The sequence below is a fragment of the Chiloscyllium punctatum genome, chromosome 45 (assembly GCF_047496795.1).
Source record: "Chiloscyllium punctatum isolate Juve2018m chromosome 45, sChiPun1.3, whole genome shotgun sequence".
Classification (NCBI taxonomy): Eukaryota; Metazoa; Chordata; class Chondrichthyes; order Orectolobiformes; family Hemiscylliidae; genus Chiloscyllium; species Chiloscyllium punctatum.
Window position 1 is genome coordinate 45055185 of NC_092783.1, and position 22451 is coordinate 45077635.

General features: G+C 40.7%; 1 protein-coding gene across 9 annotated transcripts in view; it reads right to left on the bottom strand.

Moving 5' to 3' along the window:
- Positions 1 to 22451, bottom strand: part of LOC140467333 (C4b-binding protein-like) — an 87900-nt gene that overhangs the window by 48253 nt on the left and 17196 nt on the right. For all 9 annotated transcript variants that reach the window (XM_072563623.1, XM_072563619.1, XM_072563622.1 and 6 more), the window contains exons 5-9: positions 21789 to 21974; positions 19138 to 19320; positions 3069 to 3165; positions 590 to 663; positions 32 to 214 (exon numbers count right to left, since the gene is read on the bottom strand). In XM_072563623.1, coding sequence (XP_072419724.1) covers positions 32 to 214; positions 590 to 663; positions 3069 to 3165; positions 19138 to 19320; positions 21789 to 21974 — 723 coding nt within the window. The remainder of the gene's footprint in view (positions 1 to 31; positions 215 to 589; positions 664 to 3068; positions 3166 to 19137; positions 19321 to 21788; positions 21975 to 22451) is intronic.

Below are 22451 nucleotides of genomic sequence, written 5' to 3' on the forward strand. Positions count from 1 at the left end.
ATTAAACAAATTGCATTGTAAAGTTTTATACCTCTGCATGTTGGTGGATCCTTGTCCCACTTTCCAGATGCCGTACAAGTCAGTCTTTCTGCACCAAACAATGAATAACCATTATCACAAGAATAGTTTGCTACCATTCCTGGTTCCCACTGGTCTCCAGAAGGTGGTGATGAAACTGTCCCATTATTAAGAAGTGGAAGGTCACATGAGATAACTGTAGAAAAATGAAATAGTTGGTCTTAAACAGACTGTTGAATGAAAATATTAGATTCAGTGGTTAAAGGTTTTGACTTCAGAGGTGGCTAATGGGTGACTTAACAATGCAGTAGAGATTAACCCACCCTACTGATCCTGGCTGTGATGATGCAGATTCCAGGAAAACCTAACCCATTATTTAACTCCTGGTATTTACAATTCAACAAAAATGTTTTCCTACCACTTCAAATATTCAGCCAATAGACAAAGATTAAAATATAATCAGTAAAATTTGGGATATGATGCTAACTCTTCAAATGTTCCAATGAATTTGCCACAATCATTTAGCACAGAAATAGAAGTCAATCACCCAAAAATTTTGGGCCTAAGGTACCTTCACATGTTGGGACTTGGCCATCCCAACCATCAGCTTTACACAGCCGGAAGTTCCTACCCACCATCCGGTATCTAAACAAAAGGGAACAGATTAGTTTGAAATAGGCAAAGCAACAATTATTAGGCTGTGAGTTCTCTATTAAATGCAACAGTAATTTTGCATTCTGATCAGGAAAGAAAGCTATGATTTTAGCAAATACAAGTCATGACATGAATATAATTGTAAATGGTAAAGCATACAAAATATTAACTGGGGAACAGAACGTAAATCAGGACAAGCTGTAAAGTTCCTTATGAAATTTGTGTTGGGGTATAATGTGCAGGTCTAATCAGTTGGTCCTAGGATGGATATTGGTGTAACTTCAGTCAATGTGCTCTCACTTTAAATAAAAAAAAGCTTTGATGAATCAGCAGGAAGCTTTTACCACTATTGTGATTAAGACAACAAAGTAAACGTCTCCACTTTGAAATACTGTCAGGAAATCCAACTGACAGATGTACAAACAACTGCAACACTAAAATTCACATCACAAACCTTCCATAATTAGCAATTGGGCAGCTTCTTTCCAGTTTCTCGCCAACATCTTCCTGTCTGTTAGCCAACGTTAATGTTGGTGGTAACATATTACAAATACGCATGTGCTCCTAATATGCATAATAAAACTTCTTTATGGCACCTTATCAAATGGCACCTTTTGGACTAGTTATACTCTTTAAAAATTGTAATAATTTAATCAGGCATAATTCCCTGTGTCTAAAACTATGCTGGATGTCTGATCATGCAACGATTTTAATTCAGAACATTAGAATTTCCTAAATGACAGTTTGCAGGTTTCCCAACTGTTGTTTTTAGGCTTACTAGTCTGTAGTTTTTAGCATGTATGCTCCCTCTCTACCTTACTCCTGAAATGTGCTGTGACATTTGCCAACTTCCAACTTGTCAGGAGTATTTTAGGAACTAGGATTTTTAAAAATATCTGACCAATGCACATCATCTTTGTAAACACCTCTTTCAGGCTGTAAACCAGCAGGTCCTGGAGTTTTATCAGGTTTTAGATTCCTGAAGTTTCTCTAATATTTCTTTTTCCTGCTATTAATTTCTTTAAATCATTCACATCAGGCTTTCATTTAACCCTAAATTCTGGGATGGGATTTGAATCTCCTACAATGAACACTTAATATTGTCTAACATCTATGCCAGTTCCTTATTCCCATAATAATTCTCAGACTTGTACAGCGCAGGGATAAGTGCTTATTTTAGCTACTTGCCTTTTTAATATACAGGTCGTTTTATTGTAACATGCATTTTGTCAACACAAATTCTCTGTAAAATAATTGATGAATTGGGGACACTGTTTCTCCTGCACAAACTATTAAAATGTGTGTTGGCTGTAACACAATTACAGAGCCAACACTTTAAGCACCGTTTCTAAAGTACGATTTTTCCACAACGTATGATTGCATAACAACGCAAACATTTTCTGGTGCTTAATATTTTAAGTACCCAAGAATGTGGTCTGTGTTCCTACAATGCCACTCAATATCTTTGCACCTCAGAAAGGAAACAAAGGGGAGCCGTGGCATCTCATCTGGCACAACACTCAAAAAGCTTGACACTATTCAGGACAAAGCAGCCCATGTGACTGGCATCCACTCCCTTCACCACCAATTCCCAGTAGGAGCAGTGTGTACTATCTGCAAGATGCACTGCAGAAATTCACCAAAGATCCTCAGACAGCACCTTCCAACTCACAACCACTTCCATCTAGAAAGACACAGAGAGCAGATGTATGGGAACACTACCTTCTTCAAGTTCTCCTCCAAGACACTCACCATTCTGAACTGGAAACATATCGCCTTTCCTTCACTGTCGGTAGGCAAAAATCCTGGAATTCTCTCTCTAAAGGCATTGTGGGTCAAGCCACAGCAGGTGGTCTGCAGTGGTTCAAGGCAAGTCACCAACACCTTCTCGACAGCAACTAGGTATAGGCAATAAATGCTAGCCAGCCAGAGATGCCCACATCCCAAAAAATATTAAATAAAAACATAGCAATTTTTGTTAAGATTTTTTCTTATTTTACATTACTTCCATATTTTCCTGATTAAATCTAAAATTTAACTTTCCCTTTACTTCTCTTGCATTTGTCTAATTTAACTAATTTATTCTATTTCCGACTCCCTTTTTAAAATCCATTCTTAATCTTATACTTTATTGTTGATCTCAATTTTGGTCAAAGTCACAGGTGATCTTTTGTCCTTTCTACATTACTTTCAGCAGGCACTTCCTGCAACCTGACGTGCAAAAAATTTGACTTGAGAATTGAGAGATGAAATATCTCACTGCCAGTGCACATTGTCAGATGTCTCGCATCAGGAAATTGTAGGTTATCAGCTTTTTGATGATTTGATAATATCCTCAGGGTATCACCTTAGTCAATTCTACTTCAATCACAAAATGGGGTATGCCAAAAACTCACCCTTCGTTACAATAAAAAGTAGCTTTCGTTTCAAAAGATGCATTGCGAAGCTCATAATATCCATTCAATATATTTCCTGGATTACCACAGTTCCTTGCTGACAGAAAGAAAAAAGAAATCCGTAAAAGTATTGCAAAGAAAACTAACAAAGGTTTCCACAAAGCTGTGCAAGTTTTCAGAACCGGTTCCTCACAATTCTTCTGTAGGATTATTTATAAGACAAGACTTTGATTATGGGAAAGATGACAGCAATGCACACAAGCAATGTATAATTTTCTCTACCTATGCTGCATCTTGCAAGAAAAGGGCTTCAAATCATAGAATCTTTACAATTTGAAAGGAGACCATTCAGCCCATTGAGCCCACTCCTACCTTCTGAGGACTATCCCATCCAAGCCCACTCCTCTACATTATCCCTGTAACCCTGCTTTTACCATGGTTAATCCACCTAGCCTGCACACTATGTGCAATTCAGTAGGGACAATCCACCTAAACTGCACATCTTTGGATTGCGGAAGGAAACCAGAGCACCTGGAGGAAACCAACAGCAGATAGGGGGAAAATACGCAAAGGTGTATTCGAAACAGTGTGAGTTAGCAGCGCTAACTCTGTGGCACCATGTCACCATATCACTACCATTGTGCTAGAAAACCCCTCTGGGTCAGCTTTTTCTTTAAGCAATAATCATTTAATGAAACAGATACAATATAAAGAGAAAAATACAAAGCCTCAAGAGAGAATGATAGCCAATATTCTGAACCAAAGCAAAATTTTAAAGGATTAAAAACAGATTTAAATTGTTACTTTACATGGTTTATACTTGTTTCAAGATTATTCATTTAAAAATCACCACCTTATGTAGGAAGAAAAAAAGGACCCAAGTTTTAAAACAGAGACAATACCTAACACCAGTATAGATCTGCTTTATGCTTAATTTTTTTTCAAGTTTTGGTTAAACTATTTTTCTAAACAACCTGTTCACGAATGTGGAACAGGTGACACCTGATCCCATGCCTCCTGGCTCAAAGACAGAGATATTATCACTGCGCTACAAGTGCCATTTACGTAAAGCTAATGTGATAACCATTACACTATAGAAACAGTGGAGCCTATTCACTAGCTATTCCAGGTGGTCTCCGATCCATGAGCTAAACAGGCCAGTGTCTGCTTACCATTTGAAACCAGATCAGATCAGGTGTTCTAAACTGGTATGGCCATAGGCAAAGTGTTAAAGTCTCGTGTGGAAGCCAGCGGACTCTATTTAACTTAACTTAGTTTTATAATCAACACGTTCAGAAATGTTATTTGGAGCGGATGAGATTCAAACCCAGTTTTCCAGGTCCAGGGGTAGGAACTTAAGGAAGTGAGGTAATGAGTTCCAAATGGGCAGGCTATTGCCAGTGACCAACGGGACTCATATTCAACGAGATTCATAGAGGAATTAATTAGTGATTCCCAATGGACCTCATATGGGGTCATCAACTAACTATTTCCCCAGAACATTCACTGGTTTTATTATTCCCAAATCCTCCACTGTCAACATGCTGAGCAGGTGGAGGGACACAACCCCTATTGACTGGAAACTGAACTGAATGAGTCATATGCATCATGTGGCCACAAGAGCAGGTTGGAGGCTAGATCTCCATTGGCAATAATTCATCTCGCAGCTTCCCACAACCTGATTATGATGCATAAAGAACAAGTCAGGAATGAGATGGAATGTTACTCACTTGCCTGGGGTGCAAATCCAACGACATTCAAGAGCTATGACGACACAAGGGAAAAAGCAGCCTGCTTAACTGGAATCCTATACACCAGCTTCAAGATTTAATGGCTCCACCACCATTGCACAATGGCAGCAGTGAATACTATTTATCAGATGCACTATAATAACTCACTAAGGCTCCTTCAACATGTGTTCTAAACCCACAACCTCTACCAACTGGAAAGAGAAGGTCAACAGATGAATGGGAGCATCATCACTAACAATTTTTGCACAAGTCATACATCATCTTGACTTGGAACTATAGTAGTATTCTGCCATCTCTGCTGCATCAAAATCCATGAATTCCCTACCTGATAGAACTGTGGATATATCGATGTAATGGAGGGAGTGAACCTTTATACATGTGGTGCCAATTAGAAGACTTTGTCCTGAATAGTGTCAAACTGGAGTGTCACTGCAGTTGCACATATCTACTCCTTACTTGCACCATTTAATAGTGGATAGGTTTTGGAGAGTCAAGACTGGAGCTGCTCATTGCAGAAACCTAGCCTTTGACATGGGTAAGTATATGGATAATCCAGTTCAATTTCTGGTCAATGTTAACTCCCAGGATATTGAGGATTCAGTAATGCTAAAGCAATTCAATATCAAACAGGAGGATATTTAGACTCCATCTTGTAGGAGACGGTCACTGCCTGCGGTTAAATGTTATTTGACACTTGTTATGTCCAAGCCTTGTTGCATTTGAACATAAGACAGTTTCTGAGGATGGTACTGAACATTTTGCTATCATCAGGAATCTCCACTTCTGATCTTACAATGGGAAGGGGAAACAGGGAAGATCATTGATAAAGCAGCAGAAAATGAATAGGCCTAAACACTGCCGAGGAACTATTGCAGAGATGTCCTGGAGCTGAGTGAGTGAGCTCACTCACAACTAGCCTCTTTAGTATTGGGTGACTTCAACATGCAACGTGGCTTCCCCCTTAAACCCACTGACCTGGATTTTGCTAGGGCTCCTTGATGGCATATTCAGTCAGAAGTGACTATTGTTACGACACTGGGTAAACCCCTCTGCTAATTTAAACCCAACACACAGAGAAGCTCACGCCGTAATCTGTTAAATTTTGAGAGGCAAGGAACCATCTCGTATTTCACTATTTCAAGGAAAAAATTAACTATTTTATTCTTTAAGTCCAACAGAGAACATTAAAACCACTTTCTACAACTCTTTTCTCTTAAACCTTTACCTCCCACTCTACAGGTCTGATAAAAAAAAACCTGATTAACATTTCCAAAAATAAGTTTCAAAACCAGCCAGTTTTGTCGATTCTCCTTTGTAGATTTCACTCTGAGTTTTTTCTGGGTTGTCTCTTCTTCAGTCTTTTGCTGCACAATTTTTCTTATGAACAGGTATCTTTCAGAGAGCTACTTGGCTAGCAGTCTATACTTGTTGGTTTTCGTGGCAGTTCTCCCTCTAACTGTTCAAAATGTCTGGTTTTATACTCCAAACGATTGAATCATTTTATTGATTTAATGTCATCAAAACAATTCAAATTAGACAGGATTTTGGGATATTGGGGCATAATTTAAACTGATTGGCCAAATATGAATTTGTTGTGTACCATGGCAACTCATCTACACTATTGGTTTCAGTCAAATATTACATCTTAAATTCTTTCTGCAAACTCTGTGCCTCTTTAAGTCCGTGCCAGTTTCCAGTCTATCTTAAAGGTACAGTACATACCTACATCTTCATAACACTATGATGTCAAAGGTATGACATCCACCTCACCTCTTAAGTTCTTTGTTCCATATTTGAACCAAGACTGTAATGAGATCAGGAGCTGAGCAGGCTTAGAAGAACCCAAATTGAGCATCAGTGATCAGGTTATTGCTGAGCAACCGTTACCTAATGACATGATAGTTTCTATCACTTTATTGACAATGGAGAGTAGACTGATGGGGTGATAAAAACTGAAATATAGAAAATAGCTGTAGTAGGCCATTCAGCCCTTCAAGTCTGCTCCACCATTCAATATTAATGTAGCTTATCAGCCAACTCAATATCCTGATCCCACTTTCTTCTCATACCCTTGGTCCCTTTAGTGCTAAGAACAAAGCTAACTTTTTCTTGAAAACATTCAATGTTATGGTCTCAATTGTTTTCTGTGGCATAGAATCTACAGGTTTACCACACACTGGATGAAGAAATGTTTCTTCATCTCAGTCCTATATAGCCTATCCTGCATCCCTAGATTGTGACCCTGTTTCTCGAGGCCCCAGTCTCAGGAAAATCTTTCTAGAGCTGTGAGAATTTTATAGCCTTCTAGGAGATGCCCCCCATTCTTCTAAAATCTAGTGAATATAATCCAAACTGATCCCACCTCTCTTCATACATTAGTCCCATCATCCTCAGAATCAGTCTGCAAAAGCTCAGTCACACTTCCTCCATCGTCCGCGGAGAGCAAAACCATACACAATACTCCAGGTGTAGTCTCATCAAGCCTCTATACAATTATAGCAAGACATCCCTGCCCCTGTACTTGAATCTCACTATGAAAGCCAACATACCATTTCTTTACCAGTACCTGTACCTGCATACTTACTTTCAGCGATTGGCATACAAGGACACCCAATTCTCAATACATGTTCCCCTTTTCCACAAGCTATCACCACACACATAATAATCTACCTTTCTGCTTTTGCTACCAAAGTGAATAACTGCACACTTATCCACATCACATTTCATCTGCCATGAATTTACTCATTTAATCAACTTGTCGAACCTCACTGAAGTATATTTGTATCTCCTCACAGTTCTCTCTGTCATTGAGATCTGTGTCATCTGAAACCTTAGAAATAGTAAGTTTAGCTCCTTCATTTAAGTCATTAATATTTATTTTAAATTGTTGAGGTCCAAAAACGAGCCCTGCAGTAACTCCACTGGTCACTGGCTGCCATTCGGAAAGTGTATGACCCCAATCACATGGACTTTCATTTTATATCGCAATCTCTTGTGAAAGATCTTATCAAAATTCGTCTGAAAGTCCAAACCACATCCACTTGTCACTGACAAGGTTTTATCTGTTTGTTTTCTGTGGTTGCAGATTGAGTTAGAGTGAAGCTCCGTTGCTGTTAATAGCTCACAGCACCTCATAGATGCCGAGCTTTGAATTAATTGATGTGAAATCTATCCTATTTAGTGTGATGGTAGTACTACACATGATGGAAAGTCTCCTCAATGCAGGGAAGGGACCTAGTTCCTATAATGAGTGTTTGGCGGTCAATCCTGTCGACACTCATGGACAGATGCATCTGCAGCAGGTAGATTAGTGCAGGTGAAGCTAAGTATGTTTTTCCATCTTTTTAGTGCACTCACAACCTTCAGTGGATACCGTCTAGCAGCTATGACATTTAGGATTTTACAAACTTGATCAGTAGTGTTGCTACTGAACCAGTCTTAGTGACAAATGTAGAAATTCCCATCCCATAATGCATTCTCCATCCTTTCCACCCCCAGTGGTATTCACCATGAAAGAGAACTGTTTCATCAACCAAGGGAGGCTGCATTTGGTAACCAGTTTTATTGGCCATGTTTGGCTTGATATCTTGACATTTCTTCAGGTCCTGAGTCAATGTTGAGAACTCCCAGTTTAATTCCCTCTTGACCATACACTACTGTGCTGCCATCTCCGTTGGGTCTCTCCTACCAATGGAACAGGACATACCCAGGAATAGTGATGATGTCTGCAACATTGTCTATAAGATGCAGTTCCATCAGCATGACTGTTGCTTGACTATTCTGAGAGACAGCTACCCCAGTTTTGGCACTCACCCCCATAACTTAATAAGAAATACATTGCAGGATTGACAAGGCTAGATTTATTGTTAGGTGGTCCATTTATGCCAGGTGGTCCATTTGGATTTTATTCCTTCTCCACATTTCTTGGGTGGCATTCCTTTTCGACATTCTGGCATTTTGGTACAATTATGTCTAATAGGCTCGGGAGGCCATTTCAGAGGGTAGTCAGAATAAACCATATAGCTGTAATCTGAGAAGAGTCAATTCAGATTTAAAACTCTAACATTTTTTTCTCTTCACAGATACTGCCAGACCTGCTCAGCCTCTCAAGCATTCTGTTTTTATCACAAATTACATTATTTTTACAGACAACACTTTTTCAAGATTCTTGAATAATTCAAGACACAAGATGTGGCAAATGTAGCACATACCAGAAGAAAGATGACTTTTGATTGACGGTTTCCAAAATTCCGAGATGCTATGAGTCAATACCTTGAACATTAGTGGGCCATAATACAAGGCAAATTGAATTCACTTCAATTCTTTTCTTTTTCTTAAGCTATTCCAGTATTCATATGTTAATTATGGTGCTTAATGTGAAGTAGTGAGACTGGAGCAGTTGTACATTGCAGCAACACATCAGAGTAGCTTTCTTTGAAATAGATGGCCATTAGCCGATGAAGAAGAGATTTAAAAAATTCTGATAGAGAACGAAGCACTACAGAACTTTTCAAACACTTTTCCTTAGCAGTAACTAAGACTGTTTTTTTGCAACACAGAACAGTACAGCACAGTACAGACCCTTCCGCCCTCAATGTTGTGCCAGCCTTTTAGCCTACTCTCAAGATCAGACTAACCTACATACCTTTCATTGTACTATCTTCCATGTGCCTATCCAAGAGTATCTTAAGTGTATCTGACTCTACTATCGCTGCTGACAGTGCATTCCATGCACCAACCACTCTCTGTGAAAAGAACCTACCTCTGACATCTCCCCTAAACCTTCCTCCAATTACTTTGTGATAGATATTCCCATCATTGGAAGAAGTCTCCAGCATTCTATCTGTGCCTCTCAACATCTTGTACACCTCTATCAAGTCATTTCTCATTCTTCTTCACTCCAATGAGAAAAGCTCTAGCTTCCTCAATGATTCTGCATAAGACATGCCGTCCAGTCCAGGCAGCATCCTGGTATATCCTCTGCACCCTCACTAAAGCTTCCACATGTTTCCTATAATGAGGCAACCAGAACTGAACAGAATATTCCAAGTGTGGACTAACCAGGGATCTACAGAGCTGCAGCATAACCTCACGGCTCTTAAACTCAATCCCCCTGCAAATGAAAACCAACACACCATATGCCTTCTTAACAACCTTATCAACTTGGGTGGCAACTTTGAGGGATCTATGAACATGGACCCCAACATCGCTCTGTTCCTCCACACTGCCAAGAATCTTGCCTTTAATCCTAGTATTCAAATTCAATCTTCCAAAGTGAACCACTTCACATTTTTCCAGGTTGAACTCCATCTGCCACTTTTCAGCCCAGTTCTATATCCTGTCAATGTCCCGTTGCAACCTACAACAGCCCTCCAAACTATCGACAACTCCACCAACCTTCATGTCATTGCCAAACTTACTAACCCACCATTCCACTTCCTCATCCAAGTCATTTATAAAAATCACAAAGAGCAGAGGTCCCAGAACACATCCTGTGGAACACCACTGATCACCAAGCTCCAGGCTGAACACTTTCCATCTACCACCATCCTCTGTCTTCTATAGGTCAGCCAATTCTGTATCCCATGTCTCCTTATTTTCTGAATGAACCTATCACGGGGAACATTATCAAATGCCTTGCTAAAATCCATGTGCACATCCACTGCTCTACCTTCATCAACATGTTTTGTCACATCCTCAAAGAATTCAATAAGGTTTGTGAGGCATGACCTGTCCCTCACAAAGCCATGCTGACTATCAAATTACAGTTTTCCAATTAATCATAAATCCTGTCTCTCAGAATTCTCTCCAATACTTTGCCCACCACTGATGTAAGACTAACGGTCTGTAATTCCCAGGATTATCCCTATTCCCTTTTTTGAACAAGTGAATAACATTTCCACCCTCCGATCATCTTGCACTATTCCAGTGGACAGTGAGCACACAAATACCGTCGCCAAAAGCGCAGCATTCCCTTCTCTCGCTTCCTGTAGTAACATAGGTTATACCTGTCTGGCCTAGGGTATTTAGCTATCCACATATTTTTCAAAGTTTTCAGCACTTCCTCCTTTCTAACATCAATCTGTTCTAGCATATCAGTCTATTTCACAATTGTCCTCCTAAACGTGAAGGTCCCTCTCAGTACTGAATACAGAAGCAAAGTATTCATCAAGGACCTCCGCTGCTTCCTCCAATTGCAGGCATAAGTTCCCTCCACAATCCCTGACTGGCCCTACCCTCACTCTGGCCATCCTCTTGTTCCTCATGTAAGTGTAGAATGCCGCAGGGTTTTCCTTAATCCTATCTGCTGAAGCTCTCTGAAGTCCATTCTTCAGTTCCTTCCTGGATATCTTCTAAACCTTTAAAGCCCTGTCGGACCCTTGCCTCCTCAACCTTAAATATGATTCCCTCTTCCTCTTGATTAGATGTTCCACATCCCTCGTCAACCAAGGCTCTTTCAACTTACCATCCCTTCCTCGTCTCAGTGGAATAAACCTGTCCAGCACTATCAGCAAGTGCTTCTTAAACAACCTCCACATTTCTGTCATGCATTTCCCTGAGAACATGTGTTCCCAGTTTAGGCACCCCCAGTTCCTGCCTAATAGCATTGTAATTCCCCATTCCCTAATTAAATACTTTACCATAGCATTTGCTCTTATCCCTCTCCATAAGTATAGTAAAGGTCAGGGAGATGTGATCACTATCTGCAAAATGCTCTCCCATCGAGCGATCTGACACATGGCATCGTTCGTTGCCAAGCACCAAATCCAATATGGCATCCCCTTAGTTGGCCGATCCATATACTGCATCAGGAACTCTTACTGGACATACCTGACAAAAGCTGCTCCATCCAAACTATCTGAACTAAGGAGGTTCCAATCAATATTAGGGATGTTAAAGTCACCTTTGACAAAAAATCACTTCTGCACGTTTCCAAACTCTGCTTCCCAATCTGCTCCTCTGTCTCTGTTGCTACTGGGGGCCCTGTAGAAAACTTCCAATAGTGACTGCTCCTTTCCTCTTTCTGACATATACCCTTACTAACACTGGAGACAAACCCTCCTCGATGACCTCCTTTCTGCAGCTGAGCTACCATCCCTGATTAGCAATGCCACTCCTCCGCCTCCTTTACCTCTCTCCCCCCTCCCCACCACCATTCCTTTTGAAACATCTAAACACTGGAACATCCAACAACCATTTCTGCCCCCGTGATATCCAAGTATACGTAATGGCCACATCGTAGTTCCAAGTATTGATCCATGCTCTGAGTTTGTCACCCTTATTCCTGATACTTCTTGCATTAAAATAGGCACACTTCAACCCATCACACTGACTGCACCTTTTCCCTATCAACTGCCAATGCCTCTTCACAGATTCGCTGCATACTGTATCTGGCTGTTCACTACCTACTTATAGTCATAGCGATTCACAGCACGGAAACACACCTTTTAGTCCAACTTGTTCATGCTGACCAGATATCCTAACCTAATCTAGTCCCATTTGCCAGCACTTGGCCCATATCCGTCTAAACCCTTCCTATTCGTATACCACCCAGATGCCTTTTAAATGTAATTGTACCAGCCTCCACCACTTCCTCTGGCAGCTCATGTCATACACGCACCACCCTGTGCATGAAAACATTGCCCCTTAGATCCCTTTTTTCTTGTCCCTCTGACCCTAAAGCTATGTCCTCTAGTTCTGGACTCCCCCACCACAGGGAAAAGACCTTCCCTATTTATCGTATTCATGCCCCTCATGATTTCATAAACTTCTATAAGGTTACCCCCTCAGCCTCCGATGCTCCAGGGAAAACAGCCCCAGCCTATTCTGGTTCTCCCTGTAGCTCAAACCCTCCAATTCTGGTAACACCCTTGTAAATCTTTCTGAATCCTTTCAAGTTTCACAACATACTTCCAATAGGAAAGAGATCAGAATTGCACTGAATATTCCAAATGTGGCCTAGCCAAAGTCCTGTCCAGCCACAACATGACCTTCCAATTCCTATACTCAATGCTCAATAAAGGAAAGTAAACTAAACGCCTTCTTCACTATCCTAACCACCTGCGACGCTACTTTTAAGGAACTATGAACCTGCGCTTCCAGGCATCTTTGTTCAGCAACACCCCCTACACCTTACCATTAAATGTATATGCCCTGCTAAGATTTCCTTTTCCAAAATGCAGCACCTCACATTTATCTAAATTAAACTCCATCTGCCAACTCCTCAGCCCATTGGCCCATCTGATCAAGATCCCATTGTACTCTGAGGTAATCTTCTTCACTGTCCACTACACCTCCAATATTGGTGTCATCTGAAAACTTACTAACTATACTTCCTATGTTCACATCCAAATCATTTATATAAATGATGAAAAGCAGTCAGAACCAACACCAATTCTTGTCACAGGCCTCCAAGCTGAAATGCAACCCTCCACCACCACTCTCTTGTCTTCTACCTTTGAGTCAGTTCTGTATCCAAATGGCTAGTCCTCTCTGTATTCAATGAGATCTAATATAGCTAACCAGTCTCCCATGAGGAACCTTATCAAATGCCTTGTTGAAGTCCACACAGATTACATCTATCACTCGGCCCTCATCAATCCTCTTTGTTACTTCTTCAAAAAAAAACTCAACCAAGTTATGAGACATGATTTCCCACAAAACCATGTTGACTATCTCTAGTCAGTCCTTGCCATTCCAAATACATGTAAATCCTGTACCTCAGTATTCCCTCCAACAACTTGCCCACCACCAATGTCAGGCTCACTGGTCTATAGTTCCCTGGCTTTTCCTTAACACTTTTCTTAAATAGTGGCACCACGTTAGCCAACGTTCAGTCTTCCGGCACCTTAGCTATGACTATCGATGATACAAAGATCTCAGCAAGGGGCACAGCAATCACTTCCCTAGCTTCCCACAGAGCTCTAGGGTACACCCGATCAGGTGCTGGGGGATTTATCCACTTTTATGCGTTTCAAGAAATCCAGCACCTCCTCCTCTGTAATGTGGGTATTTTCAAGATGTCACCATCTATTTCCCTACATTCTATATATTCCATGTCCTTCTCCAAAGTAAACACTGATAAAAAATACTTGTTTAGTGTCTCCCCCATCTTGTGCGGCTCCACACAAAGGCCACCTTTGAGGGGCCCTATTCTCTCCCTGGTTTCCCTTTTGTCTTTAATGTATTTGTAAAAACCCTGTGGATTCTCCTTATCCCTACATTCCAAAGTTATCTCATGTCCCCTTTGTGCCATTCTGATTTCCCTCTTAAGTATACTGCTACTGCCTTTATACTCTTCTAAGGATTCACTCGATCTCTGTTGTCTATACCCGACATATGCTTCCTTCTTTTTTTTAAACCAAAACCTCAATTTCTCCAGTCATCTAGCATTCCCTACACCTATCAGCCTTTCCTTTCACCCTAACAGAAATATATTGTCTGAATTGAACTGAACTGAATTGAATTGAATTTATTGTCACGTATATCGAGGCACAGTGAAAAGCTTTGTCTTGTGAGCAATACAGGCAGATCACATAGTTAAGTAACATAGATAGTAAATAATAGTTAAACAGCGGCAAAAACAAAAACACAGATACAGGCGAATGTTAAGAGTTTGAGAGTCCATTCAGTATTTTAACAACAGTAGGGCAGAAACTATTACAAAACCAGCTGGTGCGTGTATTCAGGCTTCTGTACCTTCTCCCTGATGGTAGAGGTTGTACAAAAACATTGCCAGGGTGGGATGGATCTTTGAGAATGCTGGAGGCCTTTCTTTGACAGCGGGTCTGGTAGATGGATTCTACAAATGGGAGGTTGGCCTTTGTCATTGTCCGGGCCGAGTTCGCCATTCTCTGTAACCACCTCCGATCTTGAATGGTACTGCCATCACACCAGGTAGTGATACATCCAGACAGAATGCTTTCAATGGCGCACCTATAAAAGTTGGCAAGGGTATTCACCGTCATGCCAAATTTCCTCAGCTGCCTGAGGAAGAGGAGACATTGTTGGGCCTTTGTAACCAGTGCGTCCACATGAAGAGTCCAAGAAAACTTATTGTGGATGACCACTCCCAGGAGCTTGACACTCTCCACTCACTCTAGCTCTGCGCTGTTAATGTGTCGGGGGGCTTGAGTAACATCCCGACGAAAGTCAATAATGAGTTCCTTTGTTTTGCCGGTATTCAGAGCTAGGTTGTTCTCAGTGCAAAATTTTTACTGGTCTTCCACCTCCCCTCTGTAATCTGTTTCATCGCCATTTGAGATTCAACTGACTATTGTGGTGTCACCAGTGAACTTGTAAAGAGCATTAGTCTGGTATTTGGCGAAACAGTCATGGGTATACAGTAAGTACAGTAGGGGACTGAATATGCAGCCCTGGGGGGTTCCAGTGTTGAGTGTTTAGTGAGGATGAAATATTGTCCCCAATCTTCAATGATTGTGACCTGTGGGTCAGGAAACTGAGGATTCAGTTGCAAAGAGTGGGGCTTAGTCCGAGATCACTAAGTTTAGTAATCAGTCTAAAGGGGATAATAATGCTGAACTGCAATCAATGAGTAGGATTCTTACATAGCTGTTCTTGGTGTCAAGATGTTCTAGGGAGGAGTGAAGGGCAAATGATATGGCATCTGATGTGGATCTGTTGGTCTGATAAGCAATTTGCAATGGGTCAAGAGTAGTGGGGAGGCTGGAGTTGATTAATGCCATGACCGGCCTTTCAAAACACTTCATGGACTCTCGTTATCTCATTTCTGAAGGCTTCCCATTTTCCAGCTGTCCCTTTACCTGTGAACAGCTGCCCCTAATCAGCTTTTGAAAGTTCTTAGATCCGGTCTATCCTTTCCATTGCTATTTTAAAACTAATAGAATTATGGTTGCTGCCACCAAAATGCTCTCCCACTGACACCTCAGTCATCTGCCCTGCCTTATTTCCCAAGTGTAGATCAAGTTTTGCACTTTCTCTAGTTAGTGCATCGACACACTAAATCAGAAAATTTTCTTATGCACACTTAAATTCCTCTCCGTCTAAATCCTTGACACAATGGTAATCCCAGTCTATGGTTTGGAAAGTTAAAATTCCCCACCATAATCACTATAATTCATACAGATAACTGAAATCTCCTTGCAAATTTGTTTTTCAATTTCCCGCTGACTATTAGGGCGTCTGTACTACAATCCCAATAAGGTGATCATTCCTTTCCTGTTTCTTAATTCTACCCAAATAACTTCCCTGGATGTATTCCCAGAATATCCTCCCTAAGCAGTAATACTATCCCCTATCAAAAATGTCACTCCCCCTCCTGTCTTGCCCCTCTTTCTATCCTTCCTATAGCATTTGTATCCTGGAACATTAAGCTGCCAGTCCTGTCCATTCCTGCCCATCATCTGATTTGTACCCCACGTCACTCTAGTTTAAACCCTCCCAAAGATCTCTAGCAAACCTCCTGCCCAGGATACGGGTGCCCCTCCAGTTCAAGTACAACCCGTCCTCTTTGTACAGGTCCCACCTTCCCCAGAAGGTAATGATCCACATATCTGAAGCCGTCCCTCCTACACCAGCTGGCAGCCAAATATTCATCTGCACTAGCCTCACTAGCACAAATAATCCTGAGATTACTACTCTACGCCCACAAACTTCTAGCTTCCAACCTAACTCCCTAAATTATCTTTTTAGCTCCTCCTCCCTTTCCTTCCCTATGTCATTGGTATTGACGTGTACCATGGCTTCTGCCTGCTGTCCCTGCACCTTAAGAATCCTTGTTGACTCAATCTGAAGCATCCCTGACGCCGACACGTGGGAGGCAACATACCAACCGGGAGTCTCGCTCATGACCACAGAATCTCCTGTCTGTACCTCTCCCGATTGAATCTCCTATCACTGTCACTCTCCTATTCTCCTCCCTTCCCTTCTGAGCCACTGAGGCAGGCTCAGTGCCAGAAACCTAGCCACTGTGGCTTTCCCCTGGTAGGTCGTCACCCCAACAGTATCCAAAATAGTATACTTATTATTGAGGGGAACTGCCACAGTGGGTCCCTGCACTGGCTGCGTATTCTCTTTCCCTCTCCGGATGGTCATCCAGCTACCTTTATCATGTAACTTAGGCCTGACTACCTCCTTATAACTCCTCTCTATCACACCCTCTTCCTCCTGAATGATCCGAAGTTCATCTAGCTCCATTCCCTAACATGGTCTGTGAGAAGCTGGAGCTGGGTATACATCTCGCAGACTAAGTCAGCAGGGACACCAATGATGACCCTTACCTCCCACATGCTGCAAGAGGAGCACACAACTGGCCTACCTTCCATCAGTCTTTGCCTCTTGAGCAATTAGAGAATGCCCTTTATGAATCCTTCAAGAAAATTAACCTGCAATACAATTGTGTACAGCTCTTGTCCAATGGAATACCACTGAATCATGGAAATTAGAAGATCAATACATTAAACACCTTGTTAAGGTATTGTTAAAGGCCAAGCAACATACAGTGAACAAGGTTATGATTACATGATTATCATTTCTAGTGTTTGTTATGGCATTCTCTTTTCCTGTGAGGAATTCTCTAGTCTACTTCTTAAGCAGTTGGCATCGATAAATTCAAATGCCAGTTAATGAACTCCTTTTCGAAAATATCTTTTTGGGATTCAATGAGTTACTTCAAATGTGGCATGGAAGTCTGCTTGGAAGCAAATAGAGTACATTTTGACCAATGGCTCTCAAAACCCTCCACCAGCCGAGTATTCATCATATTATTCCTATTGCTATTTGTTTGCAGGTGACACCAAAATTGGAGGTGTCGTGGACAGCGAAGAGGGTTACCTCAGTTTACAACAGGATCTTGACCAGATGGGCCAATGGGAAGTGGCAGATGGAGTTTAATTCAAATAAATGCGAAGTGCTGCATTTTGGGAAAGCAAATCTTAGCAATGACTTATACACTTAATGGTAAGGTCCTAGGGAGTGTTGCTGAACAAAGAGACCTCGGAGTGCAGGTTCATACCTCCTTGAAAGTGGAGTTGCACTTGAAAGTGGAGATAGGATAGTCAAGAAGGCATTTAGTATGCTTTCTTTTATTGGTCAGAGTATTGAGTACAGGAGTTAGGAGGTCATGTTGCGGCTGTACAGGACATTGGTTAGGCCACTGTTGGAATATTGCATGCAATTCTGGTCTCTTTCCTATCGGAAAGATGTTGTGAAACTTGAAAGGGTTCAGAAAGGATTTACAAGGATGTTGCCAGGGTAGAAGGATTTGAGCTATAAGGAGAGGCTGAACAGGCTGGGGCTGTTTTCCCTGGAGTGTTGGAGGCAAAATTATGAGGGGCACGGATAGGGTAAATAGGCAAAGTCTTTCCGTTGGGGTCAGGGAGTCCAGAACTAGAGGGCATAGGTTTAGGGTGAGAGGGGAAAGATATAAAAGAGACCAAAGAGGCAACTTTGTCACACAGAGGGTGGTACGGGTATGGAATGAGCTGCCAGAGGAAGTGGTGGAGGCTGGTACAATTGCAACATTTAAGAGGTATTTGGATGGGTACATGAATAGGAAGGGTTTGGAGGTATATGGGCCAGCTGCTGGCAGGAGGGACTAGATTGGGTTGGGATATCTGTTCGGCATGGACGAGTTGGACCAAAGGGTCTGATTCCATGCTGTACATCTCTATGACTCAATAACTAGTCAACACCTCAATTATTATTATATGATAAGCCTACCAGAACAGTGAATGATGAATTAAATGTACTTTAATATTTTTTGTCTCGCTATTTTGGTGCTCTTATGTTAATCATGGACCATATTGGGCAGGAGTACTGCTCAAATGCCTCCACTTATTTACCAACTGGTGAATTTTATTGGTGATTGCTGGCAGATTTGACTCAAGTGATGAAAAATAGGTTTATTGTGAACATGGGAGACCTGCACCATCACACATTGCCGCAGAACAACGCCTTCTGGAGCAGACAATCACAGCACTAACATGAAGACAGGACAATGCCTTTTTATAGAAGACAAAAGGCTTTATACTTTGAACCCTTTTCACTCAGAGATAATTAAAACCTTAGCAAGGTGTTCTGGCTTCTGTATTTTTAGGCATTCTTTGAAAACCAATCTTGCAGTATTTTAAAAGAACATCAAGGCACAAAATTTCATTTATTTAAAATATCCACATCAGTGGAAGTCCAAAACAGAAAAAATACACATTACATACTTTCCCAGACTTGAAGCAATGTTCACCCTACTAACCACATCTTTTGATTTCATTTATTTAAAACCTTCACAAGAGTGAAGAGGACTAAAAATGCAGGATTTATCTCAAGGAATCGTTACTTACGTTTGCAGATAGGTGGTGCTGGTATAAATGTATTGTTCTCTTTACATTCAATCACATGGTCGCCAACCATCTCAAAGCCTTCATTACAGATATAACTGATGATCTCTCGATATCTATATTTGGGTCCAAATCCTTCTTTTATTTTGCCATTGGCAGGCAGTTCAGGACGTTGACATTCAACAACTACAAAAAACATAATGCATCAAGATGTACTAGATAACTGACTGAGTTTATGATATTTGTTTACTTGACAAAGGGGTACTTGTTAAGATAACAGATCGCAAGAGTCCATGATTTTGAACAAAACAATAAACATTAATATGCAATGTCAGAACAGTAATACAATTTACAATACATTTACCATTTATATTCTAACACCCAGAATTAACATGTGGTTAATATGGGCAACAGATGTGATTGCACACCCCACAGCAGCAAATGCAATCAAGTCAGATCCCATGAAATTCTGAGCAACTCCCCCCAGCTGTTCATAATGCAGTAAGTCATCAAATCTCATTCAATTTCTCAAGAGATTAAATTCTTCATTTTTGTTCATCTGACTGTGAAATTCCTTCTCAGGAATTGGACTGAATCTATGACAATTGATCTGAAGTATTGCTCTCCTTTCCTGGGTTTATGCTCCCTTAGTCTCCAAAAACTACACTATCGAACTTATACATATAACTCCAGTTTTTCACCAACCTTAGTGCTTTTCCTTCAATTCTAACTTTGCTTAGCTGGTTAAGTAAATACCTGTGATAAACCTTTTATACCCCAATCTCAACTAATCATTCCGGACAGTTTCTTCCGAGCCCCGATAGGTTCCAACACTTGTCTACAGATGACCCCAAAACTTAGTTGTCTAACAGCTCCTAAAACATATTTGGGAGATCAATCAGCAAGGAAATATTCAATGGCTGTGAACTTCTCAATAAAAGTTTTACAACTTGAGCAGTTCAGCTGCTTTCTCCACGATACAGCTAAAAGCAGCACTGCCTAACACAGCAACCACATCTCTCTCTCTCTCTCTCTTTATTTCCTCTCTCTCTCCCCTTTTCAAGGAATCTACCGCATTGTCAATACCTTTGAACGCCTCTTCATTGACCCCTGAACAGTCCTAAAAGACCTATTAAATTTTTTGCAATGACTTACGCCTCTATTCTGCTCGGCAGAATTTAATGGAATCACCTAGTAATGCTTGAAAATGAGGGTTACTAAGAGATTGCTGGCCTGCACAGCACAAAATATTGTTTTCAAAAAGGACTTACACAATAAAAAGTAACATGTAAGGTGTCACTTATGAGAAGAATACTTAAAAATACTTACTTTTGAATAGCATTAACATTTCAGACATATGTGCGTTACAACATGGATACAGACAGACAAATCAAATCAGCCTCCTTATCCCTGCATCTGTATCACAATGCAATTAAAGCATTCAATGACTCTGAAAATGCCCCCAATGGTTCTTAATCAGACTTTTTTGAATAATCTACACCAAACACCAAATTTATAGCTTAAACAAAATAATTATTTATTTTAAAAACAGGAGCTTGAGCTGAGCAACGTCAAACAATAACATAATCTAATTGATATCTATGATTTAAATATAATCTTCTCTGAGTCTAGTCCCCACTCACAAAGACAGACACACACACTCAATGAAGGGATAAATTAAAAGAGAAATAAAAGATATATAACTGGATAATTCAATGATTTGAATATCACAGGCACATGGGATTTTACCTTGTTTGATTTTTCAAGATATCAGTCAATGCAAGTAGCTTGAAATATTTATATACTTCTTATAACTAACATTCTATTCTCCAAACCATCAACAACTGACTCTGGGAGGATCATCATTTGGCAGCCATACTCCTGACAAAAAGCATAATTCAAACTTTGGTTCCTCTTTCTGTTTTTCTCAACATATTCTCAATAAGACTGATTGACACAGGCCTCTCTTTGATGGATGCTGCGAACATCCGAACACTCGACAACACTTGAGACTTATGCACCTAAGGAACCAAAATGTCTCCAGTATTCTTTGAACAAGAATCAACTGCAATTAATTTCCATGTCAGGTCCTATAAACAAATATCGGTTTGTTTTTCTAAAAAAAGGAAAACAAACAATCTGTTGCTCACAGCCTGAAGGTTTCTTTCAACTCTCAGCATAGAGCACTGCTGCCTCACAGCGCCAGAGACCCGGTTTCAATTCCCGCCTCAGGTAACTGTCTGTGTGGAGTATGCACATTCTCCCCGTGCCTGCGTGGGTTTCCTCTGGGTGCTCCGGCTTCCTCACACAGTCAAAAAATGTGCAGGTTAGGTGAATTGGCCATGCTAAATTGCCTGTGTGTTAGGTGTAGGGGAATGGGTCTGAGTGGGTTGCTCTTGAGGGTTGGTGTGGACTTGTTGGGCTGAAGGGCCTGTTTCCACACAGTAACTGATCTAATCTAATCTAATATAGCTTCTATCAAAAATGATAATAAAAAACGAGCAAGGGTTCTAACATATGATGAACAATTTCTTCATCATGTCTATTAAATGATTTTTAGCAAAGGAGTAAATAGCAACATTTATGTAAACACTACCCAATAACTATACACTTGCAAGTTAAGTTGCAAGTTTAAAGATAACAAAGTTCTGTACCTTTGCAAGTAGGTGGGTCATTGTCCCACTTTCCAGACTCTGTACAAATAAGTTTCTCTGCACCAATCAACGAATTGCCATTGTCACAAGAATATGCTGCAACCATTCCATATTGCCAGTGATCTCCATGAGGTAGTGATGGAGTTTTTCCATTACTGATAGGTGGAAGGTCATCGCATGTGATGGCTTGGGTAAGGGAGAATGGAACATACTTAATGATCTGGCTAAACAGTCAAATGAAAACTATACTTTCCAGAATTAATTATTTTTCAGTTCAGACATAACAGACTGCCAAACCAAAAATCTAACATTGACCAACTAACTGGATATTACATTCCTTTCTACTTTCCAATATAATATATATTATCTAGGCATAGTGACAATTAGATACAAGAAAATTTTCCATTATTGTCTCCAAATATTTATAATGCAACAAGCCAAATCAGAGATACCAGAAGTAAAATTAAAACACTGATTATAAAAAATGGAGCTCAACTTTGACTAACATTGAGTCAAATGTTAGTCAGTACAGTGTACAGTACAGAACATATGCAAATCCAAGTACAGCAAATATCTCTGAAAACTAACTTCAAATGACATTGCATACAAATGGCAGCTTACAGCAGCATTCCTCCCCCACCACCTCACTCCAAACCAGGCAGA